Genomic DNA, 21,432 nt, shown 5'->3' with positions numbered 1-21,432 from the left:
AGGGTGTCCTGCTGCCCCCGTTCTGGATGCACAGCACCGCAGACTACGAGCTGGCTGAGTAAGTGTGATTTATTATCTTGGAAAAGCCATCGCGTACAACTCCCTAGGGATCGGGCACAGCACGGAAGGCCTGGAAAGGCCGGGCCCAAGCGCTGGGGGTGGCCGCCGTCTGCCTGGCAGTGGTGTCCACTGCCTCCCTGAGCTATGCCTGGCCGGGGTCTGAGCCGCGTCCAGCAGAGGGGGCAAGGGGGCCCTGCCTGCCTGGGAGAACGGCACACTGCAGCGGGAGGAGACAGGGCGGGGTGTCAGCAGGGCAGGGAACCCGAGCCTCGGGGGCCTTCGCTTGGGGGCTCAGCTCTCGGCCTCACCCAGGCCTGCTCGGCACACACAGCCCCTGCTGGGGTGGGCAACATCTGCCACTGCAGACACGCCTCCCAGGCAGACATACTTTTGACTTTTGTGACGGATGGTCACATGCCCCCCACCCACCTTCCTTTTCCACTTTCGGCCCCTCGGGGAACCCTGACTGAGTGGCTGTGATGATTTGCTGGGTGAAAGGATGCAGCTAAGGTGCTCTTGGGAAACGAGACCGATCTTGCCCCTGACTGAGGCCAGGTGTGGGGCAGGCGGCCAGCGTCTGTCCTCCTGCGTCGGCTGCAGAGGCCTCCCTGGGTGGCCTGTCCCTGGCGTGCGCCGGGGAGTGACCAGCTCTGAGAGGCTTCCAGGGGCGCCAGTGTCACTCCCATTCTCAGGGGCCCCCCGAAGGTTCTGCTGTGGGGCTGACCAGCCCTGGGCTGTCCCCGCTGGCCCCTAGGGGAGGTCCAGCAGGGCGTGCTCGGCGTAGAGCTTCTGGGAGATGTCATAGACGTGCTCGATGAAGGGCAGGGCCTCTCCCAGCATCTCCACAGCCTGCTCCGGGGACCCCACGTTCATGGTCTCCAGGAAGACCTTGCGTGTGGGCAGGGCGCAGAAGGCCATGGTGGCGGCACGGCGGACAATCCAGGGGTGGTAGGCGGCCAGCGAGGCGTTGTAGGAGTCAGTGCACAGCGCAGACGTCCGGGCGTCCTCAGGGCTGGTGCGCAGCCCCTCTAGGAAGAGCTGCAGCCAGCGCAGGGCGCGGTGCAGCCGCAGGACGGTGCGGCAGCCAGAGTCGGGGTGGCAGGAGCGCCCCTGCAGGTCCACCAGCTGGTGGCTCGTCTCGTAGGCCACCATGGACTGCAGGCTGGCGTAGTGCCCTCCCTGCGGGCCGCCGCGGAGCCGCTCCATGATCTGCAGCTTTGTCACCACGTCCTTGGAGATGAACGAGAAGATGGTGCCCAGGCTGTTCAGAAACCTGCACGAGGGAAGCAGGGGCCGCATCTGTGGGAGCCACTGCCCGGGCCTCTGGGTCACACACCGCCAGGGGGCAGGAGCAGCCTCGCCAAGGCTGCAGAGCACCGGGACGCAGGCTCAGGCTGTGCCCTCGCAGGAGAACCCCGCCCAGCTCCAGGACAGGAGGCGAGGCAGGCGCTGCCAGGGCCCCGCGGAGATCCGGCACGTACCTGACCAGGCCCCTCCAGCAGGTGAGGTAGTGGTCCATCAGGATCTCCTCTTTCTCGTTGAGGCACTGCTTGAAATTGACCAGGACGACCTTCAAATTAAAGTCCGTCTCCAGATCACCCATTTTCCACTAGAGCTGAAACACACAGGGGCCATGCTGGTCCTTTCACTGGAACCAGCTTGTTCTGCAGCTTTTTTTTGGGGGGGAGGGCACAGCTGAGGTCATGCCCCACGCGCCCGAGGCCCTGCATCCTCCTGCAGTGATGTTCTTCCCAAGGCTGACCCCTACCTCCCTGCCCAGCACCCGCTCCTCCTGTTCACCCAGCCCAGCCTCTCAGGCCTTTGGGACACTCTTGCTCGCCTGGCCAGAGGCCTGTGCACCTGCTGGGCCTCTGCCCACACCTTGGTATGGCTCTGTCCCTTTCTCCAGGCCTTGGCTCAAATGTCACCTCCTCAGTGAGGCTGTCCCTCACCACCTCTTGGGCATCACAAAACCACTCTGCCACATTTTACTTGCAGCCTGGATCTCTCACCAACGCTTTCCTGCTTATGTGTTTGTCAGTCACTGGACTCGCCGCTAACGTGTGTCTGCTTTTACTAGTACGAGAAACAGCCACTGAGCCCCTGCCCAGAGCCACCTGTGTGCTGGGCACTTTGATGCATCAGTGAGTGAATGGAACAGGGTGCTGTGCTGTCAGGGAGAGAGGAGTGAGCGACTATGGTGAGGGGAGCAGAGGAGATGGGGGGAGGGGGCTGGGGAGCAGCTGGGCCAGCCTCCCCCCCCCCCCGCTCACTGCTGCACCCCAAGGCCAGAGCAGTGGTTGCACAATTTGTGTTGACGGGATGGATGGACAGAAGGACAGACACCAGGCTTTTCACTCTTGCTGGTGGAACTGTAGATGTCCTACACAAAAGGACACAGGGCCACAGGCCTTGGCCCAAGGGAGGCTGCAGGAGGTGCCCCCAGGTCCCCAGGCGGGGCCATGCTGTGGATTCTGTACATTCACATGCCGCTCCACAAATGCCCAAGTGTCCGCCCTGCCTCCGCCCTGCCTCTGTCTGCACAAGGGCTGGCTCTCCTGAACCCCCAGGAGTCAGCCACATGGCCCTCATGCCATGGTGGGCCTGGGATCCCTGCCCTGGTCTCCCTACCTGTGGGCCCTGGCACAGAAGAAGGTGTGGCGAGAGCCCCAGCTGGGAACAGGACGCCTGGTTCTGCCGCCCACTCAGCGGGCCAGCAGCTCCCTGTTCTAAGGCTCGGTCACTTCATCTCTGGGAAAAATGGGGCCAGCGTGCCCTGCCCACAGCCCAGGCTGCTGGAAGCATTTGGTGGCACCAGGAGGGTGTCAAGCTGTCCCTGGGTGGGGCCCCCACAGGTGAGCTTCCCACGTCTTCAGGTGTGAGGGTCGGTCATGCCAGACCTCATGCAGATGGCCGGAGAGACTCCGGGCAAACACTGCCCCCTCCCAGGGCCTTGGTTCTCTGTCCACTGACCAGTTTTTGAGGCTCCTGGCCACCAGACATCCTGCCCGTCTGGCCTTCCTGCCCAGAACCAGGCCGGCAGCCTCCACGGGGCCACCAGGGAAGCTTTCAGAGCTGCCGTCTGTGTTTTGGAACAACAGGAAGGGCTGTGGCTGTGTAGGTGGGGCAGCTGCCAGGCCGGGAAGCTGACTGCAGGGGCACGGCGCAGGCCCCCCAAGGTCAGGGCAGGGGGAGTAGGGGAGACGGCCCGAGCACACGAGCCCCGGGGCCGACGAGGGCCTGGCCCTGGCCCCTCACACCCCAGGCCTGGAAGGAGACGGGGCACCCTGGTGCCCCAGACCGAGCGGGCGGGGCGGGGCCCACAGGTCAGAGGCCCGGTCCAGAGGCCAGCGGGGCTCCCCGGGGTAGGGGGCTACGGACGGCCCCGGGCTGGGTCTGCGGTGGGGCCTGGGCCTGGGCGCCCCTGCTGCACCCGGGGTCCCGGGATGGGCTGGGGGCTGACCTGGGTCACAGCTCGGGCCGCCCCGGAAGCCAGGTCCTCGGCTCCCGCCCCGCTCCGGGCTCCGCGAGGGTGCGCCTCCCACTTCCTGCCCTGGAACCCGCGCCCGCGCGACCTCCGGGGCCGCCGCGATCGGTTCGGTTCGGCCCGGACACCCTACTCACCTCGGCGCCGCCGCCGCGGCCCGCAGCAGAGCCGCGCCTCCGCCCCCGCCGCCGCCCGATTGGCTGCGGGCCGCCCAATCAGAAGACGTGCGGACAAGCATTTCCGGCGAGGGGACCGGAAGCTGGCGCTGTCCGGGCTGCGCGTGCGCAGTGTGTCGGGGTCTGCTTGGTGCCGGGCGGACGCGGGTGAAGCTTCTCTGCGGGCGGAACTCGCGCCTTCCCTGAAGGGCCGAGGCCCCGCGCCGGCCTCCTCGCCCTCCCCGGCCCTTCCCGGCCGAAGCCCCGCGGGGCCCGCTGGAGATGCCTGAGATCAGGGTCACCCCCTTGGGTAAGGCGGTCCGGCGCCCCGAAGGGTCGCGTCGCGTGGGCCCTCAGGCGGGGAGGGCGAGCCCCGGGAAGCCGCGTGAGCTGCGGGCCCGGCCGCACAGGCCCTGCTGGCTTGTGGGACACTTGGGCTCCCGACCCTGCCCTGCGGGCCTCACGCCAAGTGAGGACCCGAGGCCCGGGAAGCCTGACCGCGGAGGGGCGGAGGGACGGAGGGACGGGCTTTGGGGTTATCCCGGCTCCCTGGTTAGCTGTGTGACCCCCAGACCCCGGTGTCCTGGCGGCGAGGCGGGTGGAGAACGCTCTTTCAGGTAGCGGTGAGCAGAGGTGTTGCCGCGGCACCTGGCGTGAGGCAGGTCCTCAGTAGGAGCTGTCCCGCACCCTCCTGGGCATCCTGTGCGTCCTCCCCCACGGCCAGTCGCAGGCCTTCCCCAGACGGCATCACGGGGAAGGCAGGGCAGTGCTCGCTGTTCCCGTTGCCGAGACTGGTCCTTCCGCGCCCCTCTGCTTTCTCACCTCTCGCTCTCCGCGCTGCCCTCTGTGGCTGGCCGGCTCGCTGCTCATGCTGGAGCCCCCTGCAGCCTCCCGTCCCCTCAGCCCAGCCGTCACGCCTCAGTTCAGGCCCTATTCTCCTTGACTCCTGGAGCATCAAAAAAGTAACTTTGCTTTTTATAAAAAAAATTTCAGGTACACTTTTGACAGGTTGCTAAAGTGTAATAGAAATGCTAAGAACCTGAAAATCCAGGGTCCCACAACACCAGGGGCTGATGTTTTGGTGGCCGTCCTTTGGATGTCTTTGGGCACTCAGTGCTCAGTATGGGTTCCAGAACCTGCTTCCTTGCTGGGCAGGGAGTTGGGAACACCTGACACAGACGTCCTGCGCGGAGCTCCCCATCCTTCCTCGTGGCTGCAAGTGCTTTGTGGTTTCAGGGGAAGGACGCTGGGCTTGGCTCCGAGGCTTCACGGCAGCTGCTGACGGAGCAGCAGAGAGCACTCCTGCCGTGGCCTGCTGTGTCAGGGTGGGCGCCCCTCACTGTCACACGCTTCGCCACCAACCCCCACCCCTGCCCCCTGGCCTCTCAGCAGCTGTTGGCTGTGCTGTGCTTCTGGCCACGGTGCCCCATGCTCTCCCCTGCCCCTGGCTGCTCCTCAGCTGCCTCCCGTTGGCCCCTTCTCTGCCTGCTCTGGGCTCTTCCAGCAGAGCCTGTCATTTTTTCTGGCTTTAGTTACCCAGGTCTGACCCTGGTGCACCCCCAAGGCCACCATCAAAGCAGAACCCCTACTACACTGCTAGGTATCTCTGCCAGCCATGCCTTGTGGGGGCCCCTGGGCAGCCAGGCTGGCCACTGAGAGTCCTGCGTCCCTCCCAGCAGAGGGCCTTTGTGCACTGTTCCCCCTGCCACGGCCCTTCCCAGAGGACATCAATGCTTCGGAACAGGGAGCACCAGTGCCTCCCTGCACCCCTTTGCGTCTGCCGTGTCGCCTTCACGAGTTCCTTGTCTGCCTCCTTGCCTGCTCTTCATAGACAGGGTTGCTTGTTTGCTCCTGACTGAGCCCCACCCCACTGTGTGCTCTGGCTGCTTTGCCCCCCGCTTCATCCTCCCAGTTCAGACCACGCTCTCCCCGCCCCAGGTCCCGGGTTGGTTGTGGGTCCCAGGGAAGCGGCAGTTGAGCTCTGTGATGCAGAAAGCTGGCCTGGCCCTGCTCTTGGTGCCCTTGGGCAGACCCTGCAATCTTTCATGTCCTCGTCTGTAAGGAGGGGTGACCTGTCCCCCTTCCACGAATGTTTCCTGAAGGCCTCTTGGGCCAGGCATGATTTAAGGGCTGAAGAAGCCTGATGAGCCCCCTGCCCTCATGGGGAGCCCTGGGGGTGTGAGCAGAAATAGATTTGGAAACAGCCTGAGACCCCAGCTGGTGGCTAGGGCCACATGCAGCTGGCAGCGAGCCCTCGGCTGCCATCACTTGCTGTCATGTGGGGCCAAAGCTCCTCGAGGACCAGCTGTGCCCACTCTGGGCTCTGGGCTTTTGGAGGGGCTGAGTGCCTGGCCAGTCACCTGTATGGGACTGGCTGTCAGGCAGAGGCTAAGGTGCCAGCAGAGAGAGGCTGATTGTGCAGCTTGTTCACCTCACGAGGCCACATCCTTTTCCTCCTGATCCCACAGGCCCCGAAGAGGCAGTGACCACATGGGGGTAGTGCTCCGTTCAAACCTGGCAGGGTTTCAGGGGCCAGAGCAGCTGAGCAGAGCTTCCCGGAGGTCAGGGCTGGGGGGTGGGACCCTGCGAGGGAGAATAGCAGTGGGGCCTGTCACCAGGGTGGTCACCACTAGACGCCAAGCCCTTTTCTCCATGACTGGGCTGAAGCCATATAGTGGGCCTCTGGGGTTGCCCCACATGGGGCACCCAGACCACTGCCCACCTGGGGGAAGGGCCCTGTTGGTTTGCAGTGCAGCTGTGGGCCCACACCCCTCATGGTCTCACCTTGCCTTTGTTGAGCACTGGGCCTTCGAGGCTGCGGGTCATTGCAGGGAAGGGCTGCGACCGCCAGTGACGGGCTCTCCCGCCTCACCCCAGGTGGTGATGGCAGGACCTTGAGGCCAGAGGGGGCCAGTGCATGGGCCCCCGGCCTCCGCCTGCCGCTGAGCCCTGGCCCTCTGCCAGCTTGCCAGTCACTTGGCTGCTGCCTAGTGTACTGCGTGGGCCACGGCACTGCGCCTTCCAGCGAGTGGGCAAGACCGAGCGAGGCCAGCCCGCGGCGGGACCGTGTGGGCAGCGTCCTGATGGCCAGTGCACTGCCCCCACGTGGTCTGGCTACCGCAGCCATAGGGTCAGGTTTCCTCAGCTGCCAGGTGCTCTGCAGGGCCTGGAGGCAGCGGGACAGGTGGCTGCTCCTGGGATGGGGGCAGCGCCAGCAGCCTGGGGTGGGTACGGGCGGGCGCGGTGGTGCAGGGGCACAGGTGGGTGTGGTGGGGCCCTCACCGTGTCCTCCCTGAGCAGGGGCCGGCCAGGACGTGGGTCGCAGCTGCATCCTTTTGTCCATCGCGGGCAAGAACGTCATGCTGGACTGCGGAATGCACATGGGCTTCAACGATGACGTGAGTGTGAGGTGCCCGGGGTGCCACAGGGGTCGCCCCCTGCCCGCTGCCTATCGCCTTCACTGCGGGCCCCCAGGTGTCAGAGCTGCCTGCCCGAGTCTGACCTGTGGGCTCTGACATGAGCAGGTGGCAGCGAGTGGACATCTGGCCTGTCCTTTCAGCTGCCCTGGGGCCAGCGCTTTCCTGGGCGGCCCCATGTCATGTGGCAGGTAGGCCCGGCTGAGGGACCAGCATGTGCGGGAGCCGGGTCCTGGCTCAGCGTGACCCCGGGTTGGCTCTGGTTTTAAAGTAACAACAACCTGGCTCAGCTTCCAGTCAACATGGTTGCCTGGTAACCCCAGCTGGCAGCTTGACCACATCCTCTCTGGGCCCTCTGAGGCTTGCACAGTCAGCAAGGCCGAATGCAATGGCCCGGGGGTCATGCCAAGTGCAAGCTCAGGGTGTGGCTGGGGCCCTGAGTCTGCACCCTGCTGCCTGGAGACCCGAGGCCAGCCACTGCCCTTGACCCTTTCTCTCGGGCTTTTTCCTCAGCGGCGCTTCCCCGACTTTTCGTACATCACCCAGAATGGCAGGCTGACTGACTTCCTCGACTGTGTGATCATCAGGTGAGGGCAGGTGGCCGGTCCTGTGCACCCCTGGCTGCTGGCCACGGCACCTGTGGCACGCTCACCTTCCCCACACGCAGCCCCTCACAGACACCCCCCACAGCCTCGGCGCCCAGTACGCAGCCCTTTCACGACTCCTGTTCTCAGCACGTGGTCCAAGCCAGGTCCGTCCTCCCTGGGCCACCCAGTGGCCTCCTTGATGGTCTCATGGCAGCCAGAGGGGTCTCGTGGCACTAGCCCTGGCCCCAGCCGTCCCCAGGCTCCCGTCTCAGGCCGGTTCCTGAGGCGTCCCGCACGCTCATTTCTTGACTTGGTTCTTTCTTAGACAAACAGGCCCTGCTCCCTGCCATGGAGCATCGCAGACCCTGCTGGGGCTCTGTCCCCAGTCTGTCCCCCCTCCTGCCACCTGGCTTTCCTCAAGCACCCCATCTGCACAGCAGCTCTCCCTCTGACGCACTAGGCCTTTTAGCCGCTCCGTACCCCTGTGGAACTCACCACCGTGTGACGCGGGTCTTAGTTTTTGCTTTGCTAGATGTTTAGACTCTAAGTTCTGGGGAGGTAGAGTTTCGGTCCACTCTGCTCCTTCTGAGTCCTAGTACTTAGAGGGGTGTGTGATGCACAGTAGGCCCTTAGTGACGGACGGGTGGACGGCGGAAGGACAGCATGACTCGGGTGCCCAGAGCCAAAGGGGTGGCTGGGGGAGGGGCAGCAGGGCCCAGTTGTGGGGAGAGGATGGTCCCGGCTGAGTGCCCTGTGTCCCCACAGCCACTTCCACCTGGACCACTGCGGGGCACTCCCCTACCTCAGCGAGATGGTGGGCTACGACGGGCCCATCTACATGACGCATCCCACCCAGGCCATCTGCCCCATCCTGCTGGAGGACTACCGCAAGCTCGCCGTGGACAAGAAGGGCGAGGCCAACTTCTTCACCTCCCAGATGGTCAAGGACTGCATGAAGAAGGTGGTGGCTGTGCACCTCCACCAGACGGTCCAGGTTAGGCCCCCGGGTGGCGTTGGCATGGTCGTGGCCACGGGCCTCCTCCCAGCCTGCTACGCTCTAGCTCCAGAAATGGGTTTCCTGCTTTAGCCAGGGAGCCCAGAGGCCTGGGCCCAGCCCTCCCCGGGCGCACTCCCCCCTCTGTCCAGCCTGTGGGCCAGTGAGACACAGCGAGCGAGCACCCAGGGTCCCAGTCCAGATCCAGCATGGTGGGGGCTATGCCCTAGCAGCCTTGAAGAGGCTGGAGGAGAGGCTGGAGCCCCTCTTGGAGCGACACTGGTGCCAACTGTGCGTGCCCAGGGTCAGGGGCCTGCTGGCCAGTCGAAGCCCAAGGCGTGCCAGCCGGGGGAGAGGCCGGGGCCGGGCAGCGAGAAGGGCGTGCCTCACAGGGCACCAGCGCTCACCCCTGGAGCTTGGGCTTGCTCCCTAGCATTACCTGCGGGTCAGGGCAGACTGGAGGATTTTAGGCAGGCAGGTGGCCAGGTCGCTCGGGGTGACGTTTCCCACAATGATCGTGGATTTCTCTTTTTCCTTATAGGCTACGGATTTTGCTTTAGGTGTTTCGAAACTACATGATTAGGTGCTTACACATTTTGTATTGTTTGGCCCTTCCAACTGAATCTTTTCTCAAACTGAAGTATGTTTTTCTACTTATGGTAATGTGTTTTACCTTGAAGTCAATTTTTCTAATAGTACAGTTACTTCACCTTTTATTACCATTATTTTTTGGGTTAGTGTTTGCAGGGTATATCTGAACTGCAAATGTTATTCACATCTCATAAATCCACCTGAAGTATACAGTCACTGTCTCACAGTATCATCACCAAGCTGTGCAATCAGCCCACCCATCTTTTCACTTTTAACCCGATTGTATCGTATTTCGGATACAACTTTCTTAAGTAGCATATACTTGTTTAAAAAAAGAAAGAAAAAAAAAACCTAGCCCAGTAATCTGCCTTTTAGATGGAATTTTTGGACTGGACATTTAGTGCTATTACTGATAAATGTGGGTTAGGCGCAGCACCTTACTGCTTGCTCCCTACTCCTTTTGCCTGTTCGATGTTTTTTCCTTTCTTTTTTCTTGCCTTTTCTTGGGTTGCTTTTTCTTTCCATTTCTCCCTTTATTCGCTTAGTAATTACCCTTTCAATTCTTATAGTGGTGGTAGAGATTACAAAATGCATCCATAACTTTACAAAAATCGGATTTTTCAGTTTTTTCCTGGACAAAGCAGGGATCTTAGAACGCTTCAAATCCTGGCCGACAGGCTCCTGTTGCCATGGCGTTTACGCCCCTTGGCACCTTTCCACCTGGCCACGTGCCGTTCTTGCTGCTTGCTCGTGTGGCCTGCGCGTGGTCACGCGGCGCCTCTGTCACCTGAGCTTCCGGCTGCCTCTCACCTCCTCCCGCTCTCAGCTCCCTCCCGCCTGGCGCTACTTGGGATGAATTCTCTCCCTTTCTATTTGCCTGCAGATGTATTCATTTTACCCTTATTCTTTTTCTTCCCCCCTCAGTCGTGGTTTTAATTAATCGGCTCTTTAGGCTGAAGTGCATAGTGACGGCAAAAAGGAAGGGTAACAGAGGAAGGGATGTTTGCCTTGCCAGTGTCAGAAAGGACCCGAGATGCCACGTGCCTCGTTCTCGAAGGATGTTTTTCAGTGGAGGCCGAGTTGGCAGTTACTTTGCTCCAGAGCTTTGGATGTGTTACCCAGCCTGCAGGTTTGAAAAGGATCTTTTCTTGGGCTGCTTACAAGATAATCCCTTGTCTTTGGTTTTCAGCCTCTGTGATGTGGCTGACCAATGTGTGTTTTCTCTTGGTGTTTAACCTGCTCAGAGTCTGAGGCTCCCTGAGTCTGGCTTCCTGGCTTCTGCCAGGTTTCTTCAGGTTTCTTCAGGTGCAAGCTGAAGCCCCTTGCCCTGAGAACCCAATCTCTTAACCTCTCCTCTTCCACCCTGTGGTCTCTCTGTGCCTCATGTTGCATGCTCCTTCTGAAACATACTTCTTCATTAATGCTGTTTTTGCTCCTATATAATCTATAAAAGCCATCTATGCAATCTTTTTTTTTTTTTTTCCACTAGAGAAGTTGTAGGTCTGCAGAAAAATTTTGCATGAGATATTGCAGGGTATATCTGAACTATTACCCACTATTAGCAACACCCAGCACTGGTGTGGCACATTTGTTAGCTACATCCATGGTTCACCTCAGGGTTCCCTGGCTGGGCAGTTCAGTCCTAGGGATTTTTAAAAATTATTTCTACTCTGGTAACATAAATGTAACCCCAAATTTCCCCCTGTAACCACATTCAAAATTACATTTCAGTGCTGTTCATTACATTCGCAGTGTGGTGCTGCAACCCCCACCATCCATCGCCAAAACCCTTCCATCATCCCAACTAGGAACTCCACAGTTGAAGCCCAGACATTCTCAGCGTATAATCGTTTCAGTGTACACTTGGATTTGGTGTGGCAGGACTTGGTTGAGGGTTTTTGCATCTATATTCATAAGAGATATTGGTCTGTAATTATTTTTTTCTTGGGCTGTCTTTATCTGGCTTTGGTGTTGGGATAATGCTGGCCTCACAGAAGGAGTTAAGAAGTAATCCCTCCTTTGCTAGTTTTTGGAAGAGTATGAGATGGATTGGTGTTACAACTTCTTTAAATTTTTGGTAGAATTTGGCAGTGAAACCATCTGGTTCTAGACTTCTTTTTTGGGAGGTTTTTAACAACTGATTCAGTCTCTTTACTTGGTATAGGTCTGTCGAGATTTTTCTATAACTTCCAGCATCGGATTAGGTAATTTGTATGTTTCTAAAATTGGTCCATTTCATCCAGGTTTTCTAATTTGTTGACATGCAACTGTCCATAGTACCTTCTTATAACACTTTTTATTTCTGTAAGGTCAATAGTAATGTCCCCACTTTCATTCCTGACTTTAGTTATTTGTGTCCTCTGTCTCTCGTCAGTCTGGCACAAGGTTTGTCAGTTTCATTGATCTTGACAAAAATCCAACTTTTGCTTTTGTTGATTTTCTCTATCAGTTTTTATTCTTTATTATGTTTACCTTTGCTCTAATATCTATTAATTCCTTTCTAGTACCTTGGGTTCATTTTGCTCTTGCTCTAGTTTCTTCAGATGTGAAGTTAGTTACTGATTTGTGATCTTTCTTCTTTTTTAATGGAGGTATCTAGAGCTATAAATTTCTCTCTGGTCACTGCCTTCGCTGCATCCCATAAGTTTTGGTACATTGTGCTTTCGTTTTTGTTACTCTCCAAGTCTTTCCTAATATCCCGTGTGATTTCTTCTTTGACCCATGGGTTGTTTAATGTGTTCAATTTCCACTTATTTATAATTTTCCAGTTTTTCTTGTTTTTTTATTTCTAGCGTTATTCCATGTTGGTCCAAGAAGGTATTTTGTATGGTTTCTATATTTTTAAGTTTATTAAGATTTCATTTGTGGCCTAACATATGGTCTGTCCTGGGAAATGTTCCCAGTGCAGTTGGGGAAAATGTGTATTCTGCTTTTTGGGTGGAAGGTTCTGTAAGTGTCCCTGAGGGCTAACTAGCTAATAATAGTGTTGTTCGTGTCCTCTCTTTCCTTATGAGCATCTGCTTAGATGTTCTGTCAGTTATTGAAAGTGATATATTGTAGCTTCCAACTATTATTGTAGAACTATCTCCTCCTCCCCTCAGTTCTGTTGCTTCAAATATTTGTGGGCTCTGTTGTGAGGTGCACATATATTTGTAATCATTATATCTTCTTGCTGGGTTGAACCTTTCATCAATATATGATGTCATTCTTTGTCTCTTGATAATTATTTTTGACTTAAAGTCTATTTCTCTGACAGCCACTCACACTCCCTTTTGTTGCTGTCTCCACCGAATACCTTTTTCCACCCTTCTACATTCAGTCTGTGAGTTTGTGTCTGAAGCGAGTCTCTCGTAGAACAGCATGTGGATGGGTACTGCTCTCTCATCCTGTCGATCTCTGCCTTTCGATGGCGGCGTTTAACCCATTGGCAGTTAGGGTAGTAATTGAGAAGGAAGGATTGACTTGTGCCATTCAGCTATTTGTTTTCCATACATCTTGTCTGTTTTTTGTTCCCCAATTAACTCCATTACAGCCTTTTTTGTACCTAGTTGATTTTTTGGGGGGTACCATATCGATTCCTTCTTCTTCCCTTTTCTCCGTATTTTTCAGTCATTTCCTGAGTAGTTACCTTTGTGATGACAACCTCTTAGATTAATAACTACCTGGTTCAGTTGGCACTAACCAAGTTTCAGTTGTATATAAACTCTCCACTCCTATTTACCAGCTTCCCTCCCCTTTATGTTGTTGGCTCCACTTACCTCGTTAACACAGATTTAAAAGGTCATTTTAAATAACCTTTAATAGCGTTGCCTGTTGTGTCCTAATCCGGGATTGTATACTCACTCTGTAGTTACTTTTACCCATGTTCTTTATACCTTCTAGTGGCCTTTTCTTCAGCCTGAAGGACTCCCTCTAGCTCTTCTATAGGGCAGGACTTCCAGTAACGAACTCTTTCAGCTCTTGTTTAGCTGTAAATATTGGAATTATCCTTCTTTTTTCTCTGTTTCATTTTTGAAAGACAGTTTTGCCAGATACGGAATTCATGGTTGCAGTTTTTTTCTCTGAGGACCTTAAATATGCCGTCCTGCTGTCCGCTGGCCTTCCTGGTTTCTGATGAGAAACCCGTATTAATCTTTTTGAGGTTCCTTTATATGTGACAGCTCACTTCTCTCTTGCTGCTTTCAAAATCCTCTGTCTTTGGATTTTGATAGCTTCACTCTAATGTATCTTGGTGTAGATCTCTTAAAGTATTTCCTGCTTGGAGTTCTTTGAGCTTCCTGGATATGTATACTTATGTCTTTCTTGAGATTTGGGAAGTTTTCAGCCATTATTTCTTCAAATACCTCTTTGCCCCTTTCTCTCTTTTCCTCCTGGGACTCCAGTGCTGTGTATGTTGGTTTTCTTGATGGTGTCCCATGGGCCCCTCAGGCTTTGGAGGTTTTTCTTCATTCCTTTTCCTTTCTGCTTCCCACACTGGATAACTTGTCCTCCAGTTCACTGATCCTTTCTTCTGCCTGCTAATCGCTGCTGCTGAATGTGCTCAATGACTTTTTCATTTCACTTAGTGTACTTGGCGGCTCTAAAATTTCTGTTGGTTCTTTTATAATTCCCATCTATTTTGTCCAGACAACATTTTCCTAATTTTCTATAGTTTTTATATATAGATTTCTTACTTCATTGAACATATTTAAGACAGTTGGTTTAAAGTCTTTGACTAATCGCTCCAATGTATGAGCTTCCTCAGGGATGGTTTCTGGCAAATTATTTTTTCCCTTCGAATGTGCCATAGTTTCCTCTTTCTCTGTGTGTTTTAATTCTTTGTTGGGAACCGGACATTCTGACTATTAATGTTATAACTGGAAATCTAGTTCTCCCACACTCTGCAATTGCTAGATTTTTGTTGTCGTTTTTGTTTTTTTACTGTGTTGTTGTCAAGGGCTGGAGCCATGTATTTGTGACTTTTCCAAACTATCTTTGCTCCCAAATGGGGAATAGAAAGAGAAAAGAGAAGAAAAAATAGGTACTGCTTCTTCCAGATTCCTCACTGCTTTTCCCTGAGGGGCTGGAACAGTGGCCGTCCTCTGAGCCCCCCACCCTACCCCAGCCCCGATTTTGGAGGGCGACCCAGAGCCCAGGCTGCAGTCCCCTCCGCTGCCCGCACCGTGGCTGGGGTTGGGGGTTGGTGGCCGCTGCACGGAGGGGAAACTCACCAGAATTTACTGCCGTTTGTCAGCCTCTTCCTCCGGCTCCTCCCACATGTGGCAAGGGTTCCCCGAGGCTCCAGAACGGATGTTTCAGATAGTCCCTGCTGGCACCATAGTTGTCTTAGTGGAGGGATGGATTCCTGGAGCTTCATCTTCCTTCTGCCTCCCTGGTACTTCCGACCTGTTTGTCTCATTGGTCCTGTTGCCCTGGTCGTTTGAAGGTCCACGTCTGATCCCCCATTCTCGGGAGCCCTTGGGGCCATTTCTTCAGTCCGTGGCCCTCTTGCCTTGTGTCTTGGGTCCGGGAGCTTTGACAGCCTGGATATCGTAAGTGAAAACTGGAAATAGCACGAGGCTGGGAGTGACGCCCGCCTGCAGCCTTCCTCTACCACAGCCCGTGTCTCCCAGGCCTTGGTGGTGCTCCTCACTGACCCCTGACCCCTGCCTGCCTGCCCATTGTGGCCTATGGACCTGAGCCCACGCCTGCCTCCCCCGTAGGTGGATGACGAGCTGGAAATCAAGGCCTACTACGCGGGCCACGTGCTGGGGGCAGCCATGTTCCAGATCAAAGTGGGCTCTGAGTCTGTGGTGTATACGGTCAGTGTGGGGCACGGGAGGCCATCTAGTGCCCGTGGGCACCCGGGGATGGGGCCCCCCTCATCACCGTCCTCCTTCCCAGGGCGATTACAACATGACTCCGGACCGGCACCTGGGGTAAGCGCACTGAGGGGCTCCTGCACCTGCGCCCTGCCAGCATCCCTGCACGGTCTGCGAGTGGGACAGCACTAGGCACCTGGGCCGGGCTCCATCCACTCCCTCCCCTCACTCAGGCGCACTGCTCACGGCACTCCGACCCTCTGGGTGTTTGGCCCTCACCCAGGAGGCCCCTGCTGGCCAGAGGGCTCTCACCTGTCGCGCCCCCACCCCCTGGGCACCCAGGGCTGTGGGGCTCTATGAGTTGCCCACGGCCTGTTCACCCCTGCCCAGAGCTGCCTGGATCGACAAGTGCCGTCCCAACCTGCTCATCACGGAGTCCACGTATGCCACAACCATCCGTGACTCCAAGCGCTGCCGCGAGAGGGACTTCCTGAAGAAGGTCCACGAGGCCGTGGAGCGCGGCGGGAAGGTACCAGAACGTGCCAGGCACATCCGAGCAGTGCGGCAGGAAGGTGCCAGTGGGCGCTTCCTGCCCACTCGTCCCAGTGGTGAAGCCGGCTGCTCCGTGGCAGGGCGAGGCCCACCTTGGTCTCGGAAAATGGGGAGCATGTTGTCCCTCGAGGCTCAGGCCTCCTCCACAGTCCGCTGTGTGTCTGGAGTGTGACCAGGGACAGGACAGGGGCAGGAGGCGGGTGGCCCGTGAGGGATCCGCACAGGGCCTCCTGGTCCCAGGGATCCTGGGCGCGCCCTCTGCATGGACACATGGCCTCTGCCTTCAGCTCAGCCGGGAGGGGCCTTCTTGTGTCTGGGTGTGGCTCTGCCCAAAGGCCAGGAGCCCCCGAGTAACCAGTGACTGTGGTGCTGTCCCCAGGTGCTCATCCCCGTGTTTGCGCTCGGCCGCGCCCAAGAGCTTTGCATCCTGCTGGAGACCTTCTGGTGGGTGTGCTGGGTCCTCCTTGGATGGCAGGCGGTGGGTGGGCAGGTACGTGGGTGACCTCCAGCTAGTGGGGGTCTGGCTGGGTGCCAGGGCCGTGCAGCCCCACGCAAGATCCTGTGGGTCCCCCTTACAGGGTAGACTGGGGGTTGGTGGGGGCCCGGCTCCACCCTGAAGCGTGTGGGTGGCCGAGTCATGGCTGCTGCACTGAGTGGGCGGGCCCCTGCTCAGGGAGCGGATGGACCTGAAGGCCCCCATCTACTTCTCCACGGGCCTGACCGAGAAGGCAAATCACTATTATAAGCTCTTCATCACCTGGACCAACCAGAAGATCCGGAAAACTTTTGTCCAGAGGAACATGTTTGAGTTCAAGCACATCAAGGCTTTTGACCGAGCGTTTGCCGACAACCCCGGGCCCATGGTGAGGCCCTACCTCAAGAGGGCAGAACGGGGGCCTGGGGGACAGGATGGTGCGGTGGGCACCAGCAGCCAAGGGCAGTCCTGCACACCCATGCCTGCTTGCTACCGCCGCTTTGTTCTAACTCAGGCTGGGGGCTCAGGGCAGGGGACGCGATGGGGGGGGGTCTCCAGGCTGGGGGTGTGGTGTGAGGCTCTGGACAGGGGGCTTGGAGGAGGGGGCTCCAGGCTGGGGTTGACCTGGTCTGAGAGGTCCTCCGGAGGAGCAGGAAACAGACACGTGTGCTTCTTCGTGGGGCCGCGGCAGGTCAGGGAGGCCCCAAGGGGAGGAAGGGCTGCCAGTAGGTTGGGCGGATCCCCTCCAGGTGTGTTCAGGTGGGCTCTGGCTGACCCCCACATCCATCCATAGGTGGTGTTTGCTACACCGGGGATGCTGCATGCCGGCCAGTCCCTGCAGATTTTCCGGAAGTGGGCTGGGAATGAGAAGAACATGGTAGGGGTGTGGGCACGGGGGCCGGGAGCTGGGGGTTCCGGGCAGAGTTGGCGGGAGGCAGGTTAGCTGACCATCCCTCCCGCCCCATCCTCCTGCCCACGGGACGGTCACGTGCCACCCGGCACCTGCTCTGGGAGGACTTGACCCTGGAGCTCGGCCGGGTTGGCACCAGGATACTGCTGGAAGGCAAGGGGCCTTCCCTCAGAGGTTTGGGGTCAGGCAGGGCAGGGGAGGACGCCCCAGAAGGAGGCCCTCTCCTGTGCCCCCTGCATCCCCCCTCTCTCCCGAGCAGGTCATCATGCCGGGCTACTGCGTGCAGGGCACCGTGGGCCACAAGATCCTGAGTGGGCAGCGCAAGTTGGAGATGGAGGGGCGGCAGGTGGTGAGTCTCCCAATGGTGGCGGGTAGGGCGGGGCAGGCGCCCCTCCCTCGGCCACGCGGGGACACGTGCTGTGTGCTGTGGCGCCACAGCTGGAGGTGAAGATGCAGGTGGAGTACATGTCCTTCAGCGCCCATGCCGACGCCAAGGGCATCATGCAGCTGGCCCGGCAGGCCGAGCCCGAGAACGTGCTGCTGGTGCACGGCGAGGCCAAGAAGATGGAGTTTCTCAAGCAGAAGATCGAGCAGGAATTCCGTAGGCGCCTGGGGCGGGGTCTGGGGGGCCTTGCCTGGAGGGTCACCCTGGGTGGGCTGGCTGGGCCCGACTGAGGCTTTGTCTGCCCCTGGCCCAGGGGTGAGCTGCTTCATGCCAGCCAACGGTGAGACAGTGACGGTGCCCACGAGCCCCAGCATCCCTGTGGGCATCTCGCTGGGGCTGCTGAAGCGGGAGATGGCACAGGGTAGGTGGGGGTGGGCGGGCAGCATTGGGTGGGGGGTGCACCTGGTGGTGGGCGGCAGGCGGGTGGTACGCTGACAGGGCCGGCCTGCTCCCCGCAGGGCTACTCCCAGACGCCAAGAAGCCACGGCTGCTGCAGGGCACTCTGGTCATGAAGGACAGTGTGAGTGGGGGTCTCAGGGCGGGGGCGGGGGCAGAGGGGGTGTTACCTTCCGCCCGCACTCCCTGATCCTGCCCCTCTGCAGACCTTCCGGCTGGTGTCCTCCGAGCAGGCCCTCAAGGAGCTGGGTCTGGCTGAGCACCAGCTGCGCTTCACCTGCCGTGTGCACCTGCACGACGCCCGCAAGGAGCAGGAGACAGTGCTGCGGGTGTACAGCCACCTGAAGAGGTAGGTGCCAGGGCCGCCCACCATGCCATGTGTGTGTGTGCAGGGGGGTGTCCCACCATCTCCCCCCGTTGTGCTCCAGGGGGGCAGCGTCTCACTCTGCAAGCTCCCACCCCCCAGCGTCCTGAAGGACCGCTGTGTGCAGCACCTTCCCGACGGCTCGGTGACTGTGGAATCCATCCTGGTGCAGACCACCACCCACTCAGAGGACCCCAGCACTAAGGTGCTGCTGGTTTCCTGGACCTACCAGGTGAGGGGCCCCCTGGGAAGGTGGGGAGAGCAGGCAGCGATGGCAGGAGACAGGACACAGCTCCTCTGCCCACTCCCCGCCGCCCCCTACTGCAGGATGAAGAGCTGGGGAGCTACCTCACGTCGCTGCTCAAGAAAGGGCTCCCCCAGGCCCCCAGCTGAGGCCCACCTGCCATCTGCCCTGCCACCCGGCCAGAGGGCTCAGGCCTGCTGGGGTCCTCGTGGTGTCCACAGGGCTGAAAGCCCCTTAGTGGACTATAGCTTCCAGCCCTGGCCCAGGCCCCCAGTGCTCCCGTCTGAGCAGCCACTTTGTGCAGGAGAAATAAACGGAGTCTCCAGTGCCTTCTGCCTTTTATTCACCCCTGTGGGTCTCCAGGAGATGGGGCAGGGGGTCCATGGGGCAGCCATTTCCAGTAAAGGCAGGGGCTGTGGGTGCCCCCTTCTTGGGGCACACTGCTGTGACAGCCCAGCCTTGGGAGGGACAGGGTGTGGCAGGCACAGGGACAGGACGAGAGCCATCCAGGTGCCAGGGATGCCAGGCAAGTGCAGGGACCCCCCCACGTGCATGGAGGAAAGCAGGTGGGGCCAGGCCCCTGGGTCACCTTTGGCTCCATGCGGCTGGCCCCACTGGGCACCCAAGGTTGGAAGCTGGACCTGTAGGTATGTGCTAGGTCAGCATGGAGGTGGGGGCTCATCCCTGCTGGCCTGGGGTGCCCTGCTTTGGAGGGACCGCCTCTTACCCAGGTCCCTGTACAGCACCGACTTCAAGAACAAGCCATGGGCAGGGGCCACACACTTCTGGTGCTTGCCCAGAGGGTCCCGGCTCTCCAGAATTGCCTTGACCTGGGTGGGTGCCAGAGCTCCCAGCCCCACAGCCACCAGCACAGCCGTCATCCTCCGGACCTGTGAGCCCAGAGCCCAATCTGCCGCAGGTGCCTTGGCCCCTCCACACCCCCTTCCCCTCAGGACCAGAGCAGAGCCCACCTGTCTGTACAGGAAGGACTGGCTCTCGAACTCCAGGCTCCAAAACTGCAGCTTCCTGGGGACACAGGCAGGGTAGGGGCTCAGGTGAGACCCGGTTCCCACCCAGGATGGGGACACAGCTCCTAGGGGAGCTCCCAGGGCCCTCCTGGAGGCCGGACATGCCACGCTGAGGCCCTGGCCGGGGTCTGGGGCAGCTGGGAAGGGGAATTTGACCAGAGTTGAGGTGCCTGTGCCCTGCAGAGGCCCCTGCTCTTGGGAGGGACCCCAGCTGGGGAAGCACTAAGAGAAGGGATCAGCAGCTGCCACCTGCCTGGATTTCCCCCTACAAGCTGGGGCAGCCGGAACCATCCCCTGCCAGGCTGGGCCGGAACTGCCGGCCTGGAGACACCCTCCCCAGCAGTGGGATCTTTTCAGCAGCTGCCAAAATCCACCAGCAAGTGCTGGGTGGGGCCGGGGGCTCAGAGAAAGGCCACGTTCTCTGTTCTCCGCTTCTCAGCCTGGCAAATGTCCAGCCCCCTCTGTCCAGGGAGCTCCAACTTCCTGGGCGTTAGCCTCTTCCCGCTGCCTCCATGGCCCGCACTGGGTGAGGGTCCCCAGCAGCCTCCAGGGCAGGCGCCCCTCCTCACCTGCTCTCCTCGGGGAGGACAAAGGGGCTGGCTGGGCTGGGGAACACAGAGATGTGCCGCAGTGTGCGCACCGAACTTTGGGCTGTGCTGCCTGCTGACTGGAAAGCGCTGAAGTCGTGCGTGCCCAGGAGGTGCCCAGCGGCCTCCCGCATGGCAGTCACGTCCAGGCTGCTGCGGGGGCCAGGCGCTGTCAGCAGGGAGGCGGCAAGCAGGTGGGCATCCCCGCCCCCTTGTCACAGCCACACTCACTCAGCCCGTAGTGCCCAGCACAGGTTGCGTTCAAACAAGGACAACTGGCCCGGCCGGAGGCAGCCGGTGGCCAGGCGGTACAGGTAGGTCCTGGACGTGGCCGCGAAGCGGGCGTGGAAGTCGTCGGGCACGCGGAAGGCCTTCACCACCCTGCGGGAGGACGGTCAGGCTCCGCGGAGGCCCCGCCGCCCCCATGATCTCCGGGCGCTGTCCAGCAAAGGCCTCCTCGGCCCCAGGCCGCAGCTTACCGGATAGCGGGGTGCCGTAGGTGCGTGTTGAGGGCCTCGGCCAGGACCTGGGCGGAGAAGGGCGGCAGGCCGGGGCGGCGCAGGACATCCAGGTGCGCCGCATTGCTCAGCGCGTGGACTCCGGCGTCGGTGCGGCTGGAGATGGTGAACTTGACCGGCTCGACCGAATTCAGCCGCTCCGCGGCCTCCTGCGGGGGCAGAGACGCTGGGGGCCGGGCGGGCAGCTCGGAGCCAAGGCCGGGGGCGCTGCCTGGCCCTGGCCGGGGTCAGCCCAGGGCAGCGGGGCCGGCAGAGCTCACCTCCAGGAAGTTCTGGACGCCGACGGCGCGCTGGGCGCCCCTGACAGCAGCGACCCCGCTGCGAGCAGAAGCGGGCGGGGGTCACGCGGGGCGGCGTCCGCCGAGGCCCTGGGACCTCGGCCAAGGCCCTGCCCGGCCGGGCCCGCCCCGCCCTCGGACGCCGGACAAAACCGTTTCCTTCCCCGAATGTTTGGGATCCGCTTCCGGAGACGTCCCCTCCGCCCGCCCTGACGCCCGAGGGTCGGACGCGCGGGTCCTAGGTTTGGCTCCCTCCCCCACCCTCCCCGACAGGGCGGGGTTTCCGGCTCGGCGGCTGCCGGTTCCCCTCCAGGTCTAACTTAAGTCGGTCCAGCTTTAGCCTGGGCCACGGGTCCCGGGGCTGGGCGCGTGGGCGGGCGGGGCCGCTCAGACGCACTTGAACCCGGTGCCCAGGTACTGGAAGTACACGAGGTAGCGCGCTCGGGCCGAGCCCATGGTCCGCGCAGAACCCGAGCCGCGCCGCGGGGGGACGCGACCCAGCCGCACGAGGGGGCCCGCGCGCGTGCGCCCTGGCGCGCGACCC

The 21,432-nt window shown here is 59.6% G+C and overlaps 3 protein-coding genes and 1 long non-coding RNA gene across 11 annotated transcripts in view; 1 reads left to right on the top strand and 3 right to left on the bottom strand.

Annotated features, from left to right (window-relative positions):
- The window catches only part of INTS11 (integrator complex subunit 11), a 20,348-nt gene extending 1,543 nt beyond the window's left edge, over positions 1 to 18,805 (top strand). The window contains exons 1-17 of one of the 4 annotated variants that reach the window (XR_005215550.1): positions 3,844 to 4,012; positions 7,003 to 7,100; positions 7,632 to 7,705; positions 8,471 to 8,699; positions 14,993 to 15,091; positions 15,174 to 15,208; positions 15,482 to 15,620; positions 16,023 to 16,087; positions 16,317 to 16,506; positions 16,912 to 16,995; positions 17,288 to 17,377; positions 17,467 to 17,629; positions 17,727 to 17,834; positions 17,932 to 17,993; positions 18,076 to 18,218; positions 18,298 to 18,465; positions 18,561 to 18,580. Coding sequence is in view for 3 of the 4 variants with exons in the window: in XM_037828733.1 (XP_037684661.1) it covers positions 3,985 to 4,012; positions 7,003 to 7,100; positions 7,632 to 7,705; positions 8,471 to 8,699; positions 14,993 to 15,091; positions 15,174 to 15,208; positions 15,482 to 15,620; positions 16,023 to 16,087; positions 16,317 to 16,506; positions 16,912 to 16,995; positions 17,288 to 17,377; positions 17,467 to 17,629; positions 17,727 to 17,834; positions 17,932 to 17,993; positions 18,076 to 18,218; positions 18,336 to 18,465; positions 18,561 to 18,626 (1,803 nt within the window). In the remaining variant the exon portion in view is untranslated. Of the gene's footprint in view, positions 1 to 3,843; positions 4,013 to 7,002; positions 7,101 to 7,631; positions 7,706 to 8,470; positions 8,700 to 14,992; positions 15,092 to 15,173; positions 15,209 to 15,481; positions 15,621 to 16,022; positions 16,088 to 16,316; positions 16,507 to 16,911; positions 16,996 to 17,287; positions 17,378 to 17,466; positions 17,630 to 17,726; positions 17,835 to 17,931; positions 17,994 to 18,075; positions 18,219 to 18,297; positions 18,466 to 18,560 lie in introns of those variants that run through there. The other 3 variants (XM_037828733.1, XM_037828734.1, XM_037828735.1) reach the window with 3 other exon arrangements.
- On the bottom strand, positions 52 to 3,749 carry LOC119528088 (ceramide-1-phosphate transfer protein). 3 transcript variants are annotated; one of them, XM_037828750.1, is made up of 3 exons: positions 3,685 to 3,749; positions 1,542 to 1,675; positions 52 to 1,426 (listed from the first exon to the last, which is right to left on the bottom strand). In XM_037828750.1, the coding sequence occupies exons 2-3, from the start codon at positions 1,661 to 1,663 to the stop codon at positions 811 to 813; spliced, it is 738 nt and encodes a 245-aa protein (XP_037684678.1). In that variant the 5' UTR covers positions 1,664 to 1,675; positions 3,685 to 3,749; the 3' UTR covers positions 52 to 810. The 3 variants fall into 3 exon arrangements, with proteins under 3 accessions (XP_037684678.1, XP_037684677.1, XP_037684679.1); XM_037828749.1 differs by lacking the exon at positions 3,685 to 3,749 and adding an exon at positions 3,524 to 3,678; XM_037828751.1 differs by lacking the exon at positions 3,685 to 3,749 and adding an exon at positions 3,524 to 3,678 and having other exon boundaries at positions 52 to 1,333.
- LOC119528090 lies at positions 9,396 to 17,996 on the bottom strand. The gene is made up of 2 exons (XR_005215554.1): positions 14,501 to 17,996; positions 9,396 to 14,262 (listed from the first exon to the last, which is right to left on the bottom strand). It is a non-coding gene; the product is annotated as an uncharacterized LOC119528090 (long non-coding RNA).
- On the bottom strand, positions 18,804 to 21,432 carry PUSL1 (pseudouridine synthase like 1). 3 transcript variants are annotated; one of them, XM_037828744.1, is made up of 7 exons: positions 21,286 to 21,432; positions 20,871 to 20,928; positions 20,572 to 20,759; positions 20,324 to 20,473; positions 20,075 to 20,245; positions 19,205 to 19,503; positions 18,804 to 19,118 (listed from the first exon to the last, which is right to left on the bottom strand). In XM_037828744.1, the coding sequence occupies exons 1-7, from the start codon at positions 21,342 to 21,344 to the stop codon at positions 19,063 to 19,065; spliced, it is 981 nt and encodes a 326-aa protein (XP_037684672.1). In that variant the 5' UTR covers positions 21,345 to 21,432; the 3' UTR covers positions 18,804 to 19,062. The 3 variants fall into 3 exon arrangements, with proteins under 3 accessions (XP_037684672.1, XP_037684673.1, XP_037684671.1); XM_037828745.1 differs by having other exon boundaries at positions 18,804 to 19,367; positions 19,449 to 19,503; XM_037828743.1 differs by having other exon boundaries at positions 18,804 to 19,503.

This window comes from Choloepus didactylus, chromosome 2 (genome assembly GCF_015220235.1).
Source record: "Choloepus didactylus isolate mChoDid1 chromosome 2, mChoDid1.pri, whole genome shotgun sequence".
Classification (NCBI taxonomy): domain Eukaryota; kingdom Metazoa; phylum Chordata; class Mammalia; order Pilosa; family Megalonychidae; genus Choloepus; species Choloepus didactylus.
This window is presented reverse-complemented; position numbering and strand designations above follow the sequence as displayed.